At 40.8% G+C, this 25,377-nt stretch overlaps 1 protein-coding gene across 1 annotated transcript; it reads left to right on the top strand.

The window, feature by feature from the left end:
- Nucleotides 1–377: 377 nt before the first annotated feature.
- Nucleotides 378–25,377, top strand: spred1 (sprouty related EVH1 domain containing 1). The gene is made up of 6 exons (XM_060879405.1): nt 378–1,165; nt 12,807–12,987; nt 15,393–15,561; nt 17,197–17,243; nt 21,198–21,353; nt 21,446–25,377. Exons 1-6 carry the CDS (start codon nt 1,134–1,136, stop codon nt 22,097–22,099), a joined length of 1,239 nt encoding a protein of 412 aa, XP_060735388.1. The 5' UTR covers nt 378–1,133; the 3' UTR covers nt 22,100–25,377.

The raw sequence follows: 25,377 nt of genomic DNA, 5'->3' as shown, positions 1-25,377 counted from the left end.
GTGTAACCCACAAGAGCATAAAAACCTAAATAATTGGTCATAATTGCTGATCATAAGCTACCTGTTATATATTCAAAGGTATCCAATAAATAGTTTATTTAATGCGTATAAACAGTAAAGGTTTTCTTAATGCGTATTTGTGCATATTCTTGCCATTCTTTTGCAGTTACAAGATCACGTACAAAGAGACGTTTTATCTATCAATATGAAAATGCAATGGCCCTATTTTGCACTCTATCTTGCCTTGCCTTGCCTCCTCGCTCCTGCCTGCACGACTAAACTTCTTTTGGGAACTAAAGGGGACTATTTTCAACAGATTTCCAAAAAAGAAATCCTATCATTCGCAGCGACAAAATAAGCAAGACAGTAACCACTGGGACCAAATGTCTTTTTAGGTTTTAAAAGACAGACGATACTACTTAATCAAAAACACATTGCTGTTTACTTCGTTATGTCTTATTCATACTTTGAGGCGGAAGGATTTCAAAGGCGCGGTGAGGCCAAAGCTTCCGCCCAGTTTTCCGATGCGCGTCGGCCGAGTTGAAAATGGACTTCGTACAGAGAAAGCAGAGCCCCTGAACTTCCACAACACTTTTCTTTCATGCAATTGTATTCTTTCGCATGTCATTTTTGAACTAGTCCGTTTCAAGTACATGTATTCATCTTTGTGTGGGATCTTTTGGGTCTGTCCATGTTGTATTGAGCTGCACACTGAGGCTTCTCTTTTCCAGCGTTGGCTGAAAGTTGCTCTGAGGGAGCAGCTCGCTCGCTAGCAGCCCGGTCACTAAATTACAACCAAATAGGGGGATTTTTTGTGCACGTATTTGGTTTAGACACTCGTGGAATTTGTGTCTGATCTCAAAAGACGACGTTAAGGATGATCACTCGGCTGCAGATGGATTTTATTCACTGGGAAGCTACGAATCAGCGGCTACGGCTCCAGTCCTTATTCTAAATCGGCTTGTTGGAGCTGCGGAGCTCAGCGATGCACCGCCGTCACTTCGGAACTGTCGCTGTTTTGTGAATAACTGCATTTCGATGCGAACCAAAATGGTGATTTTTGCGATTTATTTCCCCGCCTTGACCGCGTCGTCGATGCTATTTGCAGGATTTGGATCCCCGTGAGGAAAAAAATGAGCGAAGAACCGGCAAATCCAAATAACGAGTGAGTTAAACCTTAAACATCTAGTCGGTTATTTGGACCTTCTGAGAATCTGAAGTGTTTCAAAAGGTTAAATGTATCACGTATTAGTTGTTTTATTCCCTTTATAAAGTGCACAACGCTTTAATATACACGCTATTCGTTTCACTATCACTGTGATGTGAATTAAAACCTTCACAAGTTACACAGTAATTACATTAAACGATATTTAGCATTTTAGTTCACGTTTGTAATGAAAAGCCACATTGTTTGTTTTGAAGGCCCCTTGTCATGTTCTTCAGGCTCTGTGTGTTATAATAGGTTTAATATGTCATCCTTTTACATGACTGTGTATGTTATAAGCTATTCATAAACACAGCCAATTAGTTTAAGTTGAGAAGGAGATGAGATATTCGGGATTATTTAGGTTTACCTGTTACCTTGTGAGTCTGATGGTCTGTGTGATGAATATGAGCAGAAATGTAAACACGATAGAGATTAAAGAGCCTACTGTTATGTGCTATTCGCAAAGATTCAGAGCGTTTTTATTTGCTTAAATCTCTACCAATGGGTGTTGTCATGTCGGAATTGTATACATGTGTAAGAATAAGAGTTAAAAAGAAGTCGTTTGTGCGTTGCGAGGTGATTAATTCAGTGTGCGGGATGATTACCGCAATGTCGGGCTCAGTCAGGCTTTGGACGCCATATTTTTCTCAATCACACTCATTTGCATATCGCAGTCCTCATTCATAAAAACCACCAAAACAGCCGTTTTTAACCCTCGATACGATCTTTATTAAAAGTACAAATGACCCCCTTTGCGTTGTAGTGTAAATCGATGTGGTATTATGTGATTATTTGCGCTTTTTCCCACGATTAATCCGTGTTTTTTTTAATGGGCTGATCGCTTGTTGACAGTCAGTGAGGAAAAAGCTGGTCGGGAGGCGCTGCGTCACGTGACCGACTCCATTCATAAACTACCTGGCTGCTCATTCACACTCAGCTCTACTGTAAAGACCGGAGGCTCACACAAAGATCACAGCTAGCATGCTGTTGAGCTGATTATTTCCTTGGCACATCTCGTACATTTCAAATGGCCTTTGCTGTGCAGCTGAAGTTGTGATGGTTGCACTACATGCACACTGCAGATTTGTTCTGCCTCATGTTAGTGGAGCGCCCATGTTCTCTATGTAACACATCTATATGTATCTCACTCTGTGTCCTTGGAACTACAATAAGTCCTAACACATGCAATATTAAAATCACTTTATATTTTGTTTGTTTTCATCCTAACGTGTAGGTCGTCTCGATAGTGATGTTTGTAAACGTATTATAGTCACTGTTTTGCATCATTTTTAGATTTTTATTTTTTTTAAAACTATTTTTGTCCCTGGTCTTTTGCGCAATGCTGAGGATCAGCAGATGCTGACGGTGTGGTCAGGAAAAATACGGCACAATAACACATCGATTCGAGCATTTAGCAAAAAAATCACTCATCTTTCTTATAAACCGAATGATACTTTTTCAACTTCTGTACGTGTGTGTTTGCATGTGTAAGGACATGTCTGTGACGCAGTAATTATTTCCATTTCAAACCTAGTGGATGTATGCAATACAGTTAGCAAAACCTTAATATGCTGCATTTGCATATGTTTTTATTACAGTGTAGTATTTTTGGGTGAATTTAATGTCAACTGTGTAATAAGCTGATAGGTAACAGTAATAATGATCTACACTGGCTGAGATTTTTAAAATCATGTTTTGTTATACGGATGTTGGCGAATAGATCTGAGACGCATGTCGAATGCTCCGACTAGACCTGTATTTGTTTGTTTGAGGTGCTTGAAGACCCTTGACGTTTCAGGAACTCTACTGACACGACAGACTAATCTGAACTGTAGGCCAAAGGCTACAAATAACAGGAAATTAAAAGGTACAAGACAAAACACAATTTTTATTACTCGTACTACTGTATTTAAAAGTATTCCAGAGACCACATATCAGCAGCTATTATTATCAAGAGATGAAAGTGTCATGACTTGCATTCCACAGGCTCTTTATGATTGCTTTTTCAAATAAAATGTGGGGTAATGTTAAATTTCAGATTAATTTATTATTCAAATCACACTCTTTTTTTTTTTACTTTTACATTTTGTTTAATTGAATCCAGACTGTTGTTTGTGTGCCGTACAAAGTGTTTATACAATAATCAATAAAGTCATCACACCCACATGGAGAACAAGGATAAGTGTGCTGTTTATTCACTTTTCTACCTGTCACATTTTTGAAGTGCACTGTGTTGTAAATACATTTGGCCTGAATTTCCCTGCACCCATCCCTCTTGTTCCATTGACATATTGCCATTTGTTTTTCCTGATAAAACCCAAACATGCTGTTGTACCCGTAGCATAGCGTGTATTGAATGGAAAGTCAGTTGTGCTACATGGGCATGTTGTGGTGAATCTGTTGTGAATTTTAGGTCAGACTTACTTTTCCTGGCAGCTCCATTTTATGAATGTTGAATGGTTCTTACTGAAGGACTGGCTAATTCATGTAGGGTGATTCTCGGCCCTAAATGAGGGCAACGGCAATGAGAATTTTTGATGGGATTGTTAGAGGCTTTCTAAGCTCACAGAAAGGAAATAGAGCTGTCACGTTGCATGCCTAGCTATTGTTTATTGCTCTGATTGGTACGGTACTGCAGAAAGTAGCACATTGGGGTATTAGTAAAGACAGTAGTGACATTACATTACTGCTGATGAATATTTTTGAAGCCACAAATATAGCCACTTATATTTCCATCCCTGAATACTTCTGAAATTAATTTGTTGACATTTGCACTCGTTTGCAATGTATGTGGCCTGAAGATAACCAGTGAAGAAGAGTATGTGGTGCTGTAATATAAATCGAGAGTCTAAGCTACATTCTAGCTAGCGGCAAAAAAAAAAAATGCTTACTTGGATAACAATGCACATACACATGCATTACTTTCTTTTCTGATGCCTGAATAATTTACATACTAGCTACTAAGTTTAAGCCATGCATACTGCTCCACTCCACTCTTTACTGATCCGTGCAAATTTAAATGGACAAATTTAGTGAAATGGACCCAATTCCAGGTACAAATGCATAAATTCTTTTAATTTACAGTAAAATACCATAAACCAAGGAGGAGGCTGTTGTTGCGATGTGAAAATTCAAGGTAGCACGCTTCTAGTTATTTTATCTCAATTTTTTTTTATGTTTTAGACACATTTTGTTGACTCGAATTTATAAAGGATTGTTTTAATAGATATAAGTAGGTACCTTGAGTGGTTTGAAAATATAAACATGTTTATAACTTAAATAAAGGGTTAGGGTCTGTAAGCTGGGTAATAACTGATGACATGTTATTCATGTCGTCAGTCTGTGGTCAAGCTAAAAACAGCCTTTCTTTTATGCTGCTGATGAGTGATGGAAACATGGCTGTTTTTTTTGTTTGTTTGTGGGTTTTTTTTTTTTTACTTGCTTGCTTTGCTAAGCCAAAACACGGATTCGTTCCTACTTTATACACAGATATATATATATATATATATATATATATATATATATATATATATATATATTTTTTTTTTTTTTTTTTTTGCTTTATGAAGAGAACTGTGGTCTTTGGTGTCAAAAAGAAACATTGATTAGTATTGATAAACTCAACACAATGTTTCTATAAGTAGTTGCGTTTTTTTATTTGTGTTTGTTTTTTTAGCGCACTTTTTTGAATAATGCCTAATGATGAATTGGTTGTAGCTTCACTTTCTCAGACTTGTGTCGACATGAAAGAAATCTTCATTGCACTTCATCTTCATTGGGACAGTGCAAGAAATCTCTAAAAGAACTGATGTACTGTTTTTGATTCTCCTCAGCATTTGTCTAGTCATTTCAGCTATAGGTTTTGTTTTGTTTTTAACTTCAGTGCCATTCTCATCATGATCTAGACGAGGCATGTCTTTCCTGAAGGCACGTTTCACAGCTCAATTTTATTGATGCCATGCTTTAAATCGCTAACCCGTGTATTTCCTGAGACGGTTTTGACAGTTGTGTGGCCTGATTAAAGCACGAAGGATCCAGTTTAGATTACGTCTCCTGCCATTTTAGTAGTCGAATTATAGTTTAGCTAAATTGAGAATGCATCTAGTGAAATTAGTGGAACTCATAAAAGAAATGCTGTTGATAAGAAATCTCATGGGAGAAGGGTTGGTTTTTTTGGACCGCCATATCTACATGATGTCTGTGTAGGAAGTGAATGATTAGCAGCATTTTCCCTGCAGCTTGTTAGTGCTGCACGATTAGTGGCTCCTTATATTAAAGCAACACAATATTTTACGAGGTTTATAAAGAAAGAAAAGCAGACACACTTGTTAGTTTTAGTCCTGTAAAATATTATTGTGATGTTATTGAATATCCTGGTTTTTGGGTGAGGTTGTTTCCTGGTTTGTTGCCTCCATGGTCAAAACTCAAATACTGAGTAAGACCTGAAGCAGTTCCCTCAAGTTGCTCTCATTTCCTTTTTGTGTTTAAGGAACAGAGCAAGCAAAGAGCATGAATGTCACATGTCTGTAATATCGTTTTGTAAAATGACGCTTGGTTCTGATTTGATTTAGCCATACACAATTTGCCCCTTTTTTATGAAGGGGATAAACAACTGAGTGACTACTTCTGTATTGATTGCCCTTATTTACTTACATACAAGAAGCCCTGTTTTTGTCCGTCATAGTAGCCTATGCTTTCTGAGCTGTGTGTAAATTCCTTGAGGTGTGTGTGTGTGTGTGTGTGCTGAGCTTGATTAGGCTGCGCTAAGCCTGTGTTCTTGTCTAGGAGGCCACAGGCATAACAGGCTACAGATGTAAATCTAAAGCCTTGTGTTGTTCATCAGCTCCCCAAACTCTTTGAAAATAAAGAGGGTAAATCTGTGCGCCTGCCTGGGTGCATAGTGGCTGGATGTGTTTTTTGTGCATCTGCATACTTTGAACATGTTCAAACAGGAATTATTCCATATTTTACCCTTACACTTATAATAAGATGTGTATATTTTGTATAGAACAAACTACATTATAATGTGTTCAGTGGATGTTCAAAGAAGCACAGTGGGAAATGCGACATTACAGCTGTCCCGTAATTAATCATCTCATGTATCATTAACTTCATCATTCATCTTAGACTCGTAAAATACTGTCGTGAGATCAGTGCCAGTGAGATAGCTTAGTGCCAGTCTGGCCTACATGAATGTGCTACAGTGTATAATAGCGTTTGCCTTACATTTGTTGGAAGATTGTGAATTGTGTATCACCTCTAAATTGTTTCATGAGCATTTAATTACTCCAAAGCCTTTCAGAGGTTTAGCATATTATCAACCAACCAAGGCTATGTTCTTTACCTAACACACTCCCAGTATGTAGTAGCATGTACAAAATCAGCCTGTGTAATGAATACAGTACTTATTAGGGATGTAACCGAATATGAGTACATAACTCAGAATGGAGAGATAATGTGTTCCCAGCAGATGTGAATAGGAGGCAAATAGGTTTGGTTTGTTTTGTTTTTTTCCCAACGAAAAGTTGACAGGGCATCTGGTTGAGACAAGAGATACACATTAAGCGTGAGGGGGGAAAAAGTCACATGGGAGCAGTCAAATATAAAGCTTGCAGGATAAACAAAGACCATGAACATAACGTGCAGCACTGTACAATGGATTTACAATGGATTTCCTTCGTTCATCCGTAGTAACTGCCTGGTCAGGGTAGCGGTGGTTTAAATTTAGGTACTTGTTTGTTTTTATTTTAAGCAATAGACCTAATAAAATTGTTAGAAAGCAGGTACAAAACAAAATAACTTCTGGATAAAATATTGTTTTGCACAACTCGAATTGAGACTGGTAATGAACCTGAGTGATATGGAGTGATCTATGTAACAGGAACCAGAGTCAGAGCCAGAGTTTGCTGCCATTTTCAACCTCTGTGGTTCATTCAAGAGTTTTCCAGTGTTTCCAGGGGACATAGTAGTATGGTTCATTTAAAAAGAAAAAGAAACGCTTCTGGTTTAAGCCATGTCTACTTTGCGTTTAAAACTAAATACAGATAGTGTGTGTTACACCCCTATTAAATATTTAATAAAGAAATGTCCACACTGGTTTGTGGTTTGGGTTTGAGAGCTAACTGGTTTATTCACAGTAGAGCTAATATAAACTGATGTGATGATGCAGGAGCTTACAGATTATTGACATTACTAACAGGAAAAGTTTGCTGAGTCATGCTAATTAAATCTGAGTAAGAGGGATTTTGAGGGAAGTTTTGTCTCATGTGTGTGACGGTGGAAGAACCCGGTTCCTCATTGCTCGCAACGCATTTTGAGCATTTACTCTGTCGATTAGAGCTGCATCCCCAGAGAGCACTTTAACATCAAAGCTCGCAGTCACGCTGCTGCAGTCCAAACTTGCGGTTCTGCTTTTTCTGTAAACGCAGTGCAAGGTTTTAATTTTCTGAATGTTTGCGGTTTAAATTAAGATCATCTCAATATGTGGCTTGATTGATGTTGAGAAGAAGGTTTTTTGCTTTCGATACACAAACCCTGGACCATGATTTATTGCGATACCACAGCGTTTGGGCACTAAAGCATTGTTGTCAGGATTGTGTTCCCAAAATATGGGATAGCATCAGAGAGAGGCAGAAAATCGATGGCGCCAAATCTGGCGGACCCCCCGGGCACACTATCCTTTTGGCAGTTGTTTTGCTGTTTGTTATAGCTTCATATGGAAACCCTTGCTGTAAATCATGAAGCCATATGAAACTTGTACTCGTTACGTCAGCTTTTTAATGCATCTTAGCTGCATCCCAGGCCTAAATTGGCTAGTTAGCCAACTTTTAGTAAGGTGTAGTGTGCCAAGATGAATAATGTCTTTTATCAGACGTCTAATACTAATCTAATACAGATGTGAATAGGGTTTCGATCGTTTCTATAGTTTTATACCAAACTTAAAGGCTCCATAAGAAAATAAAGAGAAGGGTCTTTATGTCAGGAGCATTAACAAATAATAAAATGGTTTGATTTTTTCAGAATCCTAAAAAGAAGAAATAATTTAAAACTGATATTTGAAAAAATGTAATTTGCGAAACCTAGAACACTTTTAAACACGTAAAATCAGTCTAGTTGTGTGTTTGTGTATAAAGATAAGAAAAGATTTAAGGTTCATTTTGTTGCTTTTTAAGATTCTGAGTACTAAGATTTGTTAGTTACTACTTATTTGTTAGTTTACTATCAGCCAAGTTTAATACAGCAATGCCCGAAGCTGACTTATATTAACTTACTGCAAGTAAAATAAGATGCAGATGCAATGAGGATGCAGTTATATCATGTATTCATTTCAGTCAAAGCTAAAAGCAATTGCATATGTTTTTAGAGCACATGCAATTATTACAAATTTCTTTTGATTTATACCGTTTATTTTTCATGCCATTAAGATGCTAATTTATTATGAATTAAGGTCTGCATTCACATGATTGTCAGAGGAAAGGGAAGGGACTACAGAAGCAATGTATTTATGCTAGAAGGTAAAAAAATGTACAATAGAAAGCAACTCAGAATTTTCAGCTTTTTTTGACACGTCTGTCTTCATATATTTCTGAGGTACATGTGCAGACATCATGTACGGGGGGTTGTATAACCTGAATGTGTTCACAAGGAAGAAGAAATGTGGGTAGATTGTGGTTAAGGTGTTGGACAACTGATCAGAAGGTGGCGAGTTTGAATCCCAGGTCCACCAACCTGCTGCCGCTGGGCCCCCGAGCAAGGCCCCTAACCCTCAACTGCTCGGTCTAAATTGAGATAAATTGTAAGTCACTCTAGATAAGTGCATCTGCCAAAATGTCGTAAATGTAAATATAGGAGAAGTAAAGTTAATGTTGAAGAGGAAGATTTATATTTTTTACTAATACACTCAGCAAATGTTCATTATCTACCACAACACTTGAGCCAGCATTAGCATTACATCAGGAAGGTTGGCAGTCAGAGTTAAGAATCATCTGAATAATATTACTCAGAACCCCTTTCACATAACCTACACAATGTTACACACTTCCTGTCTCAGCCAGTCAGTGTTCAGTCGGAGGCTTGTTCATGCTTAACACGCTGTTAGGATTTTGGAGGAGTGCACCTCTGTTTGCCAGGCTTCCACGTAAACCCCGTTTCTCACTGTGTCACAATGCAAATATGCAGATGCTTCAACCCAGACGAATAAACCAGCATTTAGAGGCAGGCCGGATGTGCTTCGTGACTCATCTATGCGTCACAGTCCAGTCTGATTCCTCGTTAATAAAGGAGTTTATAAAACTTTTTGTGGTTTTGCGTCACATGACCCTGTACTGTATGTCGAAGTTTCAAAAGAACATTTTTTAGCAATAATCATATACCAAGAAGAGATTATTCACATTCTGAAACTTCCCTAAATAAAATGGACAAATAGTTTAACATGAAGCAGCACAAGGCCTATGTTAAAAAATATCTGAGCTTGGAGAATTGTGGAAAATAAGCGCATCCTGAGAAAACCATGAAAAAAGAAGAATGGCACTGCTTTGAAATCGGTCAGTCAGACCACAGTGTATACGTACAGGGTTCGTCTTTAACCAGGTCTGACGCGTAGCTTTGGTGAGGTACACGTTTACCTTAATACACCTTAATACATATTATTCTCTCATGCAGTTTTACCTCAAGGGTTTTACTGTTGGATAATGGTTCTAACTCTCTAAATGGGTTCTGCATGGAATCATTTGTAAAAGAAAACCATGAGTATTAAGCATAGAAACGTCCTAATCCTCAGCTTCAATAATATCTCTTTAGTGATAGTTTATAAACTACAAGTTCTGTCATGTCAGAATTTAAATCTTTGATTATGATCTCAGTGTAAAGAACAGGGTGCGTCAAATGAAACCAGCCATGGTTTAGTTTCCTCTTCAGAAATCAAGTGCACTAGTAATGGTGATGAGTTTGAAAGTACCTTTTATTTACTCTCATGGTGATTTATTCAATGTGTTTTCTTATTCTACCCTTTTTTCCATAAAGGAAATAGGCCAGTGGAGCTGAACAGGCCTTCTTTGGTTTGGTGCAGGAAAGAGGGGTGACATTTTTTCCCTTTTCTGATGCTAATGAAAAGAGGAGCTTTTCCAGCTTTAGCTTGCAGAGCGTGTCTCTCCTGCAGCATGCTCCACTGCCTGGACATTGTGCGAGCACAAAAATCCAGGCCTGGTATCCAATAACGTGAAATTTCAGCAGAGAAGCGGCCATTGTGCGATGTGGAGTGGGAGGGGGAGAGGCTGGGGTTGACTTGGCAGGAGCCCAGGGCTCAGGCCACATCCTACTGCTCTCCTCCTCCTCCTCCTCTTTAAATCAGGCCAGGAAACGGCTGGCCCTGGATCCCCCTGCCTCCTGGGTCAGGCCTCACACACATGCACTCAAGCAGTGCTTCACACGCTGGGAGATTTTGCACATGATTGTAAATCTTGAGCCTCTGCGCTCTCTCTCTCTCTGCGTTCAGGTAAACCAAAGCTCGTTTACTTTGCTGTATAAAGAATGAAGTCATTTCTCACTCATCTTCCGGAGACCACGTAAACCAGTGCCTTGGTGCGTCACACAAGCCGCCCACTCAGCAGTGGTGTGATTTTTGCCCTGGAAGTTCTAGGTGTTAAAGAAGAACATGTATCTCGCCAAAGCCGTGCGTTAGACCTGGTTTAACGTGGAAGTCACACAAACACCGTGTTTTTTCATCAGTCTGTTTCAAACGCAATAAAAACGGCAGGGATGGAAAACACGAAGCCTTCAGCATGCTTCCCGTATGGTTGTGATATAGAAGCCTTGACGCCTCCTTGTTTCAACTGCATTACACGTGCAGATTAGGGAACTATAAGAATGTGAAAAATATCTAGTTGTGGTATAACCGAGGACAACCCATAGTGTGTGATCTGTAGCGTTACTCTGCACATTCACTGAATTTTCTTCTTCTTTTTCTTCTTCTTCTTCAGAATTCGTTCATCTTTTTGTCATCTTCAAAAACTAACAGTGATGATTTTAAACATATTACACACAGTTTTAACATTTGAATGATCCCTGTAGACATTTTAAGAATATGGGCTTGGAGCAAGAGTATAAAATACTTTGAGTTCTCGGAACCCCATATTCTAGCTCATAATAGCTGCTTCCTCTTTTCTCAGAAATGAAGGTATTCTTCCAGCAGACTAGCTTGGAATCTTTTGGGAATTTGGGTCTTGGCTGATCCTCTTCCGTCTGAACTCTGCCCTCTCAACACGGAGGAGGAAAAAAAACAACCTTTGCCTCTGTGTTCATCATTGTGTGCAGATGATTCTGAGTGTGTGTGTGTGTGTGTGTGTGTGTGTGTGGTGCAATGCAAAGAGATTGCTCTCATGAGATAGGTGGGGTAATGGTGGGCGGATATGAAAGGAAGTGTGTCCCATTAGGTTAAGTCAGGCTTTTTTTTTTTTAACCCTCCTGCTCTTTGTATCCGATCAAGCTTGACTTCCTTGAGTGCTTTTAAAATACTGTAGTTGGATTTTTAACTTCTGAAACAGTTTAGATCAGAATCACCTCAATATGTGTTCAAATAAAGTGTTTGAGTGGAAATGTTTAAAGTTGAGAACCATACTCGATGCCGAAACTACCGTCTCTTCCTCTAAAAGAGCTTTTTTTTTCTTTTTCCGTCTTTTACCACAGCTGTTATTCTTCTACTGCCTCCATTTAGAGACATGGAGTTTCAAAGAAATTTTCACTATCTGGGTGTGTATAGCTTTATCTGTATTTAACCTGTCTGTTTCTGGAATTGATCCTGATAGATGATAACCTCACTGGCAGGAATATGTTTAGCACATAACTGGTGTGGAGGATTACACCGACTAGCTTGAAAAACAGAAAACGGGAATTAATCCAGGACACTGCTTCTGACACAACTGATCTTCTTACTGGTTCTTCTCAGGATTTGAGTGGTGTGAGTGTATTTTATACCGACAAGCTGTATGACCTTCTGTATTTTGTTGTGCGGACAGGTTTCTCAAAATGCTGATCAGACGTTTCATTCGGTGTTTAAAACACAGATTCTGTTACAAGGAAAAGGGAAGTGGTGATTTTAGTGTTCAAAATGGTAGAGAAAGACTAGGATTTGTTGTAAATAATTGGAATGCCCCACCTGAGAAATGACTTTAACTCGAGAAAGTTTTAATGTGACAGAAAAAATGTGGCTGATGTCTTTTAATACGTTACTAGCATCCATACCAAACTGTGTTTGTCCAACTGTGACCTTTGTCATTTCCGGACTCACATTTTAATTATCTAATCGAAGAAGCAATAGACGAGAGAGAGAGAACAACTGCTTCCCATATGTAGTAGGTGAAAGTTGAAGGGAAAAAAAAAAACAGTTGATCTGTGGATAATTTACCAGGTTTTAATGGAACACATGTAAACATTTAACCGTCTCAGTGTTTTTGGTCATAAATTGTATTTGAAAGCAGAAACCGTGATTATCATGATGATTAAGAAACCTAGTCGATGCATTGAACAGGCATTTTCTACTCCCATTTTGATTCTGGAGGAGTCTGAATTTTTCACTAATGATGGTGTGTGTTTGCCTTCACAGTGACAGTTATGCGCGTGTGAGAGCAGTGGTCATGACTCGCGATGACTCCAGTGGCGGATGGCTGCCTCTGGGAGGCGGAGGCCTCAGCTGCGTGTCGGTCCACAAAGTTAGCCGGCCGGACTCGGACTGCCCCAACGGCGTGGATTATCTCATCCAGGGGGAGAGACTCAAAGACAAGTTGGTAAGCATCCGTGTTTGGAATTCATCCTGGTCTGTTATGTCTGAGTGACGCACATCCTTCTGAAAAGGGGCTGTGAGATGAGATCATCACGCTCCACACTCACAGGAAGTAGCTGCTTAGCACTCATCCACAGGGCAGGTAGCTCAAAATAGGAGCGCTCCACATGACGCTGGCTGATGTCATCAGTAATAGAGACAAGCTGTTTAGTGAAAGAAAATGTAGGAGTGCTGTCTATTCATACAGAGTTGATCAGAAACGGTTCTTTTAGTCAACACAGGCTTTTAGCCTTTTAAATTCAGCAACTAGACAATTCTTTAGTCAATAAACAAAATGCTTTTTCACATATACAAGTGCTATCAGTTCTTCATTTTACCTTCCTGTTATATGCAAGTGTTCAGGTCCATGCTGTAGTGAGAGGCTTTGCATGTTCAAACTGTTTAAGGAGGAGAGTGGAATGGTGGGTTCAAGCTTTCGATTTGATCCACATTTCGTCTGAAACGCATCTGAAAGATGGCAGTAACCGTGATGTTGGAGAGAATCTGTCTACAAGTGTAGCGATGCGGCACAGAGTGTCCTGATGAGTCAGCACAGGCCAAATATAGCCCACCAATGGGCTACTGAGCTCTCTCTATTCAGACATGCTTTAATCTGCCACTGAATTACACCATCATTCTGAAAGAGGGAGGGAAACAATTCACGATTCCTGTAGGGTGCAGTGCTAGTTTTGGGCTTGATTTGGTTTCTAATCGAAACGAGAGAATCAATACAGTGGCTGCTTTATATCTTTTTTCTCTTAACGTTCTTGAGTGTGTGTGTGTGTGTGTGTGTGTGTGTGTGCGTGTGGTCATCGTGGACGAAGTCATCATCTGTCTCTTTTCTCACCATGTCAATGAAGTAAAGAGACTGATATCAGTGTCTCAATGGTGGCTCTAAACCAAGCCTTCCACACACCAACTAGAATTCCATTCATATCTCTGTTTTAACTGCACTTCCTTTCATCTCTTTCTGCCTTTCATCCTTTTCTGTCTGCTGTTCTTCCGCTGACCCTCCCCCACTGTTTGTTTATCTGCATTTGCTCACCTTGCTGTCTTCTCGTGCCATGCTTTGCCTGCTGGAATGCACTGTTTGAATAGCGTCTTCTCCTGTAACAGCATTACTTCTGTCTCTGCTCGCTTTGCATGTATTTAACTTGCGGTGGTTACGCTCAGTCTCACCTGACTCTTGACCCTATTCTGCAAATTTGAACAACAAAAAAAAAGGTATATGGAATGAGAACTGATATATTTAGATATATCTAAATATATGTTCTCTCTCTCTCTCTCTCTCTCTCTCTCTCTCTCTCTCTCTCTCTCTCTCTCTCAGGCTTTTTCTCTCTCAGGCTCTCTCTCTCTGCCTCTTTCTCTGCCTCTCTCTCTCTCTCTCTCTCTCTCTCTCTCTCTCTCTCTCTCTCTCTCTCTCTCTCTCTCTCTCAAGCTTTCTCTCTCTCTCAGGCTTTCTCTCTCTCTCTCTCTCTCTCTCTCTCTCTCTCTCTCTCTCTCTCTCTCTCAGGCTTTCTCTCTCTCTCAGGCGTTCTCTCTCTCTCTCTCTCTCTCTCTCTCTCAAGTTTTCTCTCTCTCTCAGGCTTTCTCTCTCTCTCTCTCTCTCTCTCTCTCTCTCTCTCTCTCTCTCTCTCTCTCTCTCAGGCTTTTTCTCTCTCAGGCTCTCTCTCTCTGCCTTTTTTTCTGCCTCTCTCTCTCTCTCTCTCTCTCTCTCTCTCTCTCAAGCTTTCTCTCTCTCTCTCTCTCTCTCTCTCTCTCTCTCTCTCTCTCTCTCAGGCTTTCTCTCTCTCTCAGGCGTTTTCTCTCTCTCTCTCTCTCTCTCTCTCTCTCAAGTTTTCTCTCTCTCTCAGGCTTTCTCTCTCTCCCTCTCTCTCTCTCTCTCTTTCTCTCTCTCTCTCTCTCTCTCTCTCTCTCTCTCTCTCTCTCAGGCTTTCTCTCTCTCTCAGGCGTTCTCTCTCTCTCTCTCTCTCTCTCTCTCTCTCTCTCTCTCTCTCTCTCTCTCTCACACACACACACACACACACACTCTCTCTCTCTCTCACTCCCCCTCTGACTCCCCCACTGGCACTCAAGCCCTAGAGAATAATGGGCGTTTCTCATTTCATTTAATCTGCTCAGGGGAAGGGCTGGAGCTCGTTCCAAAGCCCTTATTATTAATAATCTTCTGTACACTCACACTTTGTGGCTGCATGTGTTCTGTCTCTGGTTTGGAGAATTTACACTGTCTGTATGTTCGCAGCCGCTAGGAACTTTGTTACTAATGATTCTATAATATTATTTGAATATATTGCTCCTTATTTATTAATTGCAGTTTGTAAGATTTTTCTGCCTCTGTGTGTTTCTAAATCTGACATTATCTCTCCTCAGGTTGTGCTGGAGTGCATCATAAAGAGGGACCTGGTGTACAATAAAGTCAACCCTATCTTCCATCATTGGAGAATTGACAACAAGAAGTTTGGCCTGACTTTCCAGAGTCCAGCTGATGCCAGAGCTTTCGACCGGGGGATACGGCGAGCTCTAGAGGACATAAAGCAAGGTTTGGCCTCGCTCCTGAATAATCTCTTAGCAACAACAAAACCTGTATAGACCCGTATGCAGCACAGTGTCCTTCCTGTTTCTGCACTGCTACCTGTCTTATCACCTCATGCTCTTGAACTGGATAAGATTTCAGAATCATTGAGCTCTGACGAGAGCAGGTATGAACGACCGGTGTTTCATCTGATCAAAAAGCAGAGATGATCTAAAAAGCTTTGTTAAACCATCTTTTCTCTTCACCGTGGAATGAGCTGCCATTTAGCTTCAATTCAAACAATTATCTGCACATAAAACAGGGTTGTGTTTGTGTTCTCATTTTATATGAATGCGTGTCACAGTCCAGCAGCAGGGCGGAAGACGTCATTGACCAACCGCAGACCAGATCAGAACCCTAGATAGTAGACTGTGCCTAATTAACTTCAACATGCCTTCGGAGCAAGCCGCAACTTTCAGGAACCTGATTAGTGCAGTGTTATCTTAAATCAGAGATAAGCAAGCCAAAAGGAGGTAACCGTGAAGGGAAGGGTGGCTTGCAGGTAAAGAAGGTGTGGTCACCCGGGGGGATGAACAGAATCTGTGGAGCGGAGAAAAGAACACCAGTTCAAGTAGGGGGGAGGGGTTCATGTGGTCTGGCGGATTTTGATGCTGAGCATATTTCTTACCAAATTTCAAAGATAGCATTTATAACTAGCAGGAATCATTTATATAATTCATATTTTGCTGTTTAGTAACCGAAAGTCACTTGATATGAGTTGTATAACATCGAAATAAGTGTTCGGCACTGCTGTACACGCCTCTGTTCTGTTTATTTTCACTATACTCGGAAAAATATATATACTATACTTTTGGCAGAAAAGGGTCTTAGTTGGTCAGATGAAACCTGTTTTAAAGAATCTCCTCTGTTTTGGCAGACAAAACTTAACTAACCAAAGTACTAGTCCAGTTTGTTTTTTTTCTTGTAAGGTCTATGAGCTGTACTTTGGTTCTGATGGAATATTCTGGAGGCTGCTGTTCGGAGCACACTCAGCAGATGGGGTGGGCTGCTCTTGTGTATTTCAGGCCCGGCTGTGTTGTGTAATGCCTCGCTCAGGTTCCTCTGTATTCCTGTTGCATCGCTCCACTGCCCGCACCGCAGCGTGGCAGCTTTGCAGGGCGCTGTTGCTATAGTAACCAGGCACATGGCTCATCCAGCACAGTGGCCTGGCACCGGCAGAGTCGTGCCGCAGGAAACTCAAAGCCGTTCCTATCCGAGCTGTGCTCCATCTCCCTGTCTTTCCTTCACTTACCCTCATTGTTACTCCTCTGTATCTTGGGGTGCTGCTGCAGAAAAAACAGGTCATGATACCTATAATTCATCTGAAAATCACAAAGGTTTCAGGTGATTATGTGTAACTACATGGGGAGATATTTGTTCTTACTCACTGGTGCTGCAAAAGTCTTTTTCCCTGAACTTCCTTCTTCCTGTTCTCTCCATTTTTAAAAGCACAATCCTTCCCAGACTGATTTTATGTGTATGTGGAATTACATAATCCGTATTCCACATAAACATTTGCCCTATACGTTTAGAGCATATGTGGTTACCAGTATTGCTCTGTCCATGAGCACCTTACTCATTTATTCTCTTTTCTCTTTCCAGGCTGTCCGGTGTACAGTGACTCAGAGGTTCCTGAAGATGGATTACAGGTGAGTCAAACACAAGGTTAATGCAATGTGGCCAGAGTTTAGCAGAATGAGACATCATGATAAATGCCTGCCTAATGCCCCTTAGTCATTTGGCACCCGTTTTGAGTGGTCGGTATCTGAAAAAAAAAAATCAAAGAACTCTCCAGCCTCCGTTAGCAAATGTTGTGTGAAATGATATCGGCACCTGGTATGGCAGAAGCGTGTAGCAGTCAACAGATACGTGACTCATTTTCGCAAACGGGTGGTGATGAAATTTTCCCCATGGACAGGCCTAATCTTCTGTCTCGAGTGCATTGCTTCTTATGGGCTAGATAGATATGGGTCGCTACAATCTGTCGCATATGCAAAGCTTTCTGACTGCGTTTAACTGCTTTTTTGTCTACATACAACTGCTTTGTGGAGGAGTCCAGAAGTCTGCTATGTAAATTTTCATCAAGATTGGACGGACCGGGTGATTTTTTTTTCCAGCCATCACAACTATTACAAAAGCAATGATGACCTTTGCGAATGTTCAGTTTTGTTAAGGAAATTGGGAAATTTGAATTTTCCAAGTCAGGAGAATGCTTTCCTGCTTTATAGCACATTTATTACTATTTTTCATAAATATTTCTTCCTAAATATCCTTTTTTTGTGCTTCTGGAAAGGTGTGTCTGTCTTTCAAGTCATCTCATGGCAAGATATCCAACACAATATATAAATTCCAAATTCCTTTTTTATTATTATTATTTTTATTATTATGTTCTGTACCAAAATCATTCTTTTTTCCAGTGATGGACTGATCATCTGAACTGTGCCATGGTATTTCCTGTTTTTGTGTAGAAAGCAGTTTTTTCACTGCAGCCTATTTACCACAAAGCTGTAAATCGTATACTCTGTCAGCATGTTGGTTTTTCACGTTGTTACAACGTTTAACTACTTCCAAGCAGACATAATACGTTTAGGCAGATTATGGCCTTTTTTTTTAAAGTGTCCCCGTCCTGAACCATGCTGGAATTTGACTTCATTCATACAGAAAAGGGCTGTGGAGATTACCTGGGATCAGTGATGCGTCGGCTCCAATGGCGCTGCTGTTGCTAGGCGGCGAGAGAGTGGAGGAGGGATGCGGGGAGCCACTGAGGATGTAGCCATGGTGATTCACCAGCACAGTGCTGGGGTTACAGAGCCAGGACGCAGCACAACACTTAGTCATTCACACGCCTCAGCCTTCAGAACGGCACGGACAAAACAATTACACATTCGCCAAAGCACCAACCTGCACTGATCCACTGCGACTATCAAAACGGGCTTCTGACCAAACAGATGATATGCGGTATTCCTAAAGATCGAGAAACGCTTTAGACATTCTTTACTCTTATTAGCTGTCATTTCTTTAACCTACAAGTTGTGAATCATGATCTGTCTATTTACTGTAGACTTCGCTAAGATCTTATGGGCGCTAAGAAGAAATACGATAAATAAATACAAAATCTTTGGTGAACTCTTTCAGAATAAAGAGAGAAAAGATAAAATGAATTGCTCTCTTGTCTTGAATAGATAGAAATGCCTGAAGATTTGGAGTCTGGGAGCCAAGTGTGTGCTTTCCTGGTGTGATTGGAACCATCTTAGTTTGAGCCAAGAATTTGTTTGCCATCTCCTCTCCCTCCCTCAGTAAGGAAGTTGTGTACAGGAAAATCATCTTGTGGGGAGGCAGTAAACTCGGAAAAGGAGAACAAGTCTTGCCAAATCTGTCATTAAGCAGACTTTCCCATCCATAAAAGTTGTCTTTAATGTTAATTGGCAATGTTGTTAAGTATATTTTTGTAGAGCTGCACATTTAAGATTTCTCGGGTATGCAACTTAAAGTGCGTGATCCTTCTCCATCAGGCTTTAATCTTTTCCTTAAAGTGGTTTGATGCCAAAGACAAAACACCACATTTAGGGTAAAAACCTTCAAACCATTGCATGTCCTTGAGCGCACGTGAAAAAGAGCTATTACGTGTGACTTTGTATTTGATAAGCAGACCTGTGCACACATGTCATGAATAGAGTGCAAGCCTGCAAAGCAAAGGCAAAAGAAATGAAGAGGGAGAGAGCATTGAATGTGCGTTCACTTGTGCTGGTGTGCTGCCAGGCCTCAGTTCTTATCTCCCACAGTGCTCTGTGGGTAGATCACAACCAGATTTGCCCCTGCATATGCTCGGGCTCAGGCCGCTCTGCAGCAAGGGCTTTAAAAGGAACTCCAAGTCTGGTTCTCATTTCAACTGCCTAACTCTCCTCCCTTCCTCCCACCGCACACACACACACACACACATGCGCACACACAGCTGTCATCTGGCTTTTAAGTTCTGGCCTGCGTTTCTCCAGCTGGAGCTGGTTTATGACATTCCCCCGGCAGACCCATTGGCCGTACATTCTCTCTCTCTCTCTCTCTCTCTCTCTCTCTCTCTCTCTCTCTCTCTCTCTCTCTGTGTCTCTCTCTGTATTTCAAACATACACATACATGCACCATTTTCTCCACTCCATTTTTCACTTGATTCCCTTTTTACCCTTTTTCATACTATGTGTATATGTGCTTGTGCATTAAAAGAAAAAGAAAAGGGGGGGAGTCAAAGGAAGCATCTCTTAGCAACCACAGGACAGTAATTACTGTAGCAGCAGCTGGGAGAAAACCAGATTTCCGCTGTGTGTTAAAACACTGGCGTGGGCTACTTTACACACGGTACTGACTAACCAGTGCCAGCAGCCTCCCCCACATGCAGAGAGCAGAAAAACCTGGATGTAGGTGGGTGTGTGCATGTGTGGGTGGGTGTGTGTGTGTGTGTGTGAGAAAAAAGAAAGAGAGAGAGAAGAAGAGAGAGAGATGCCTGCCCTAAAAGCGGCACGCTCATGCAGCTTCACCGATGTGCAAGCTGTAATTTAGATATCAGTTTCCAGCCTCATGATAACTCCCCACTTCCATGAGCTTTTTGGAACTTCCTCCTCCTGTGTTGCGGTGAAGGTGGTCAGGTTTAACTCGCACCAGGCTCTCAAAGCTGCTCGCCTACTTTGTTGCCGGTGCCATGTTTACATGCTGCATCTCAGCAACATTCTAGGAGTATCCACAGGATGAATGACCGTCTGTTAGACAACATACATTTCTAAATTATATACAACCCACTTCCTGTTAATGAGGCACACCTACTTTATAATTAAAAAATCTTTTTTTCTGTTACACCTACCAAATAGTTTCCTTTTGCAGGTATAAAATTACACACTGTAGCACATCTGTTGCTATGCACAATTTGCCAGCTCCCTTGACCCCATCCATCAGTGGAAAGGGACCACCCCTGAACCACTGCTAATCAGATGTTAGCACAGCACAGTCTTGGACTTGTGTGTGCGTGCATGCAGGCACTAACGGAGGCTAAAGACCTTACATGTGGGTTAAAACAGACCAACACCCAATAGTGTCCAGTCAACAAGAGCAGTAATGCCGTTTGCTGATGTTGAGACTGACGATGAAAGCGTCAAGAACAATAATCATAAACTGTGAATTAAAAAATAAAATAAAAAATCTGTAATCTTCGACTTTACACTTACAGCGTGGACCATAAAAGTTGTGATATGTTGCTTGTCATTTTTCCTTCGACATACTGAATTCATGTATTTATAACAACGATTGGGTTTAGGATTTTGGAGATGAAGAATCCATTCCTGTTCTCTGAGCTCCTTTATCTGGCACACTTGAGGTGTCTGTGTTTGATAAGGGCATAGTTGCAGAATCTGCACCTATAAAAATGTGTCTGGGAATGCTTGCAAGGACAACAGAAACTAAGTACTCATGAAAACGTTCCCATGCCAAAGGTGTTGCTGGATGTCAGGCTCCACCTGGTGGAAGGAAAGAGAACACATCATCAGCTACTGTGCTCAGAGTCTGTTTTTGTGAAGGGAGGTGCATGTAATCAGAGCCTATAATTATACATTCATTATTTGCAGGTTAATCCGGAGCCTCCTTCTATCTGCACACCTATTAGAGAGCCGTTCTCTCCGCATGGCCGAGTGGTGTCCACCGAACCTTTCCGGGGCTGTTATGTTCGTGCTCAGCCATTCGAGGAGTTCCCCAGCCCAAGCCACCGCTATCTGCCCCCGCAGGTAAGTTCAAGCCTTAGACAAACTGCATTACTTGACTTTGGTGTATGTGTTTCAGGCTGTACCTGACACAATCCTGCTCCCTATCGTTTTAGGTCTCTTTCTCCACAACACGCCACGTGAGCTTTCACATGGACGACGAAGAGGTCGTTCGGATCAACCCGCGCAAGGATGTGCGCATCCGCGGGTATGAGGACTACAGGCACCCAGTCATGTGGAAGCCGGACACAGAGCGTGACGACGCCGAATTCTCCAGTACATTCACTAAACTGGACAGCAAGAAAAGTGAGTACTCTTTTCTGGATGGCTCTGAGCATCGCACAGGCACCAAGGACTCGATAAAAACTCAGCAGCCTTCGCCTCTGCTAAAGTCCAAGAAGTCTCGGAGGCGGCGAGAGGACGGTGAGCGCTCGCGCTGCATATATTGCCGTGAGATGTTTAACCACGAGGAGAACCGGCGCGGGGAATGCCAGGATGCGCCTGACCCCATCAAGCAGTGCATCTACAAGGTGAGCTGCATGCTGTGTGCAGAGAGCATGCTCTACCACTGCATGTCCGACTCGGAGGGAGACTTCTCGGACCCATGCTCGTGCGATTCCAGCGAAGAGCAGTTCTGTGTGCGCTGGCTGGCCTTGCTCGGCCTCTCCATAATAGCACCCTGCATGTGCTGCTATCCACCACTGCGGGCCTGTCACCATTGCGGAGAGGCCTGCCACTGCTGCGGTGGCAAACACAAGGCCGCCGGCTGAGCCGAGCAGACGGGGAGAAACACACGGCCACATGAAGAAACAACCGCCGCTGTCGCTTTTCTTTTTTCATTCACCCCTTGAGGCAGGTGAGGTGCTCCACCCGCCACTTTGGAGGCTTTGGAGATTTGATTTGGCCGAGAGCAGCAGAAGCCAATGACCGGGTCTTCTTGGGCTCTCGAGCTCACGTCACAGAGCTCATTACGGAAGGGAAGGCGTTTACAGAACAAACTCGAAATTACAAAACGAGCCAAAATATATAAAAAAGAGACAAAAAAAATGCAAATGTCAGACTATCATTACAAATAGCGTGCAACCTTTGTGAAGGAATGTTGTCTTTTGTACAGAGATCAAAACTATAACAAAGAAAACAAAACTGGTTGTGCATACAGAGGATCTGCTGTATCGGTATGCTAAAAGGGATATTTTCTTGCTTTTTGTGAATTTGCAGTAGGGTTAAAGTGGCCTTCTCTTTCGACTGGAGCATTCGCTGACTGTGTAATTATTAGACAAAAGAAAACAGGCACTAGTTAATTGTTCTCCCATGAAAGGTAACCCTCATGAATAATGGTACATACACTAAAAAACACTTTTGACAAGTTTTACCAGTACAAATTTTAATTTCTGTAATGGGTGTGTTTTTCCTGCTTTTTCTTTTCATTGTTTTGCAAAAGACATTAATGTCATTTCTTTCAAAATGATAGTATGTAAACGCTCATGTTTAAAATCCATCCGTTTCTAATTGGCAAGACTATTCGGACCACACAGGTACATTCAAGCATTGAGTGATTGATGACATATTACAATCGTCCACGTTTATACCTGTTACCAGGGGAATATGGCAGCCAAATGGTTAAGGCGTTGGACTACTGATCGGAAGGTCATGCGTTCGAGTCCCAGGTCCACCAAGCTGCCACTGCTGGGCCCCTGAGCAAGGCCCTTAACCCTCAGTTGCTCAGTTGTATAAATTGAAATTAAAAAATGGAAGTCACTCTGGATAAGGATGTCTGTTAAAATGACAGAAATGCAAATTAATTTCCATGTCCAGATCAGCAAGAAGTCGAGAGACCAATTAGTCGGGAAGTTTAGGAAGTGTACATTTCAATTTCATCTCATGTTGATCTGAGTGAAACTGGGTTCATTTCAGCTTTTGACTTTTTGTTTTCAAGCTGAAATTGTGCTCAACCAGCAAGTTTTCCTTACATGACTTGACACATTTCGACATTTTTAATGATCACCGTTATAAGGGTTTCCAATTTCTATTATCAAACAAGGCACTTGAATCCAGGGATATCCCATTTAAAATAAATACAAGTTTCTCCATTCAAATGCCCCTTATAAAAGCACTCGCCTCCAAGCTTTGGTTACAGCTTCATGTCTATGTTTTCAATTCCATCCAGTATGTAGTCTCCGTCATAGTTTTGAGAGTTTGTGCTTTACGTTTTACAAAAAAACACAAAACTGATTTGATTTACTGATCATTTAAGACTTGCTGTAAGATGCAAGATTTCTCTCAACACTGTAAATCACTTCCTGCAGATTCACAAGAAAATGCCAAGCAAGTCATTATTAGACACTGCAGTTTCGACAGTTATCAGTCAAATGAAGGGTCTTTTTTTTTTTTTTTCCTGTTAGCAGGAAAGTTGCGCCCAAAGTCCAGTACGAGGCTTTTCACACTCCGGTTCTCTGAGCTCCCTTTGCATTTTACATCAACACACTTTATTTTCTATGCAAAACTTTCCACGAGAAACACTTAGATCGCTTCATAAAAGTCGGTGATGTGACACTTTAATATTGTAGATGGTACCAAACTCAAAAAAAAACTTATGTAAATATGTAACACTATATTTAAGCAACAATAATAATCCCATTCAAATTTTTAAAGAGAGAGTTGTATTTATCACTGCTGTCGTATATACTATAGCTTGAGTTGACAGCATTATGTACATAGGTCACCTTTTAGTATTATTTCACATTGAAAGTAGAGGGCGTACATGATGAAAACGATCAAGCTTTTACTAGAGATTGGCTCTAGTTTGGTATTGCAGAAAGAGGGCTAGAGAAGGTACAGTAGTGGCAGTCCACTTCTCCAAGGTTTCGTCATATGAAGCTGCTAGAAACAATCACTAATTATGTGCTGAGAGGAATAAAATTCAGCTATGGATGACTGTTAAAACTAAAACTTTGGATTTGTTAATCACAAATGTTTTCTTGTGGTTGTCTCACCCGATTTTATGTTTCCATACTGTATGGATACAGTACATACTCGTACTGTATTGGATTTCGTTTTTTTTTGTTTGTTTGTTTGGGTTTTTGTCGCAAGCTGAACCAAGGTTTGATGAACCTTAACAAAACTTGCTGGCTGAGAAGACATGTAGAATAGGCCACATCCATACAATAATATTATAGGCAGATACTTTAATGCCTAGTTTCATTCTGCATTAAGCAGGACGGTGAAGCCACATGTAATGTGCTGTATTTAATATGCAACCTGTCTGCTTTCTTTGCTTCCTTTGAACTTTGCCGTTAACTTAGCATTTATCCGTCTTCAGTTTTTAACCACTTGCTGCTAGTCTTTTATTTTTGAACTCTTGGACTTTGTGTATAACTCGGGAATGCATAAAAGATGAACATTCTTTACTGCTTAGAGAAATGCTTATGTAAATCTGTCATTTCTGTGTGATGTAAAAAAAAACAAAACAACAACAGCTATGTTCACAGCAGTTTAGTGGTTTCTTTGGAATTCTTCGATGCTTTGGCACACTGACATGTAGCTAGGCTTCCCCCCTCCCCCTTTTCATAGCGCTTGATGATGTAAAGTTAACGTGATTAGTTTGCAGTTGTGAAGACATTTGTGTTATGGTAATTGCCGTATAAATGGTACTCTGATGATTCCACTATGAACACTGCCTGGTTCTTTATCTGCATCTCTGAGTTTTAGTGCCATCTGCTTCACCCACTGACAACCTCGAAAAAGTGCCTCACGTCCATCAGAATTTCCATCCTAAACTTAACCGCTCTTGCTATGGTTGTATTGATTTATACATGTCTAGGTATTTGTATCATGGTTTGAAAAATACCAAGTATATGATGTAATATTTATAGTTCAGTAACTCATGTCATAGTTGTATTTTCTTTATACAGATGTAGCTTGTTACGTTTCATAAATATATAATGTAAATATGCATACAAATGTTTGTAACTGTTTTTATGTTACATCATACACTTGTAATTTGACATATAAAATAACATTACCATAATAAAAGGTGAGTTTTAATGTA

The sequence above is a fragment of the Tachysurus vachellii genome, chromosome 10 (genome assembly GCF_030014155.1).
Source record: "Tachysurus vachellii isolate PV-2020 chromosome 10, HZAU_Pvac_v1, whole genome shotgun sequence".
Classification (NCBI taxonomy): domain Eukaryota; kingdom Metazoa; phylum Chordata; class Actinopteri; order Siluriformes; family Bagridae; genus Tachysurus; species Tachysurus vachellii.
The sequence above is the reverse complement of the archived record's forward strand: the minus strand, read 5'-3'. Positions and strand labels throughout refer to the sequence as shown.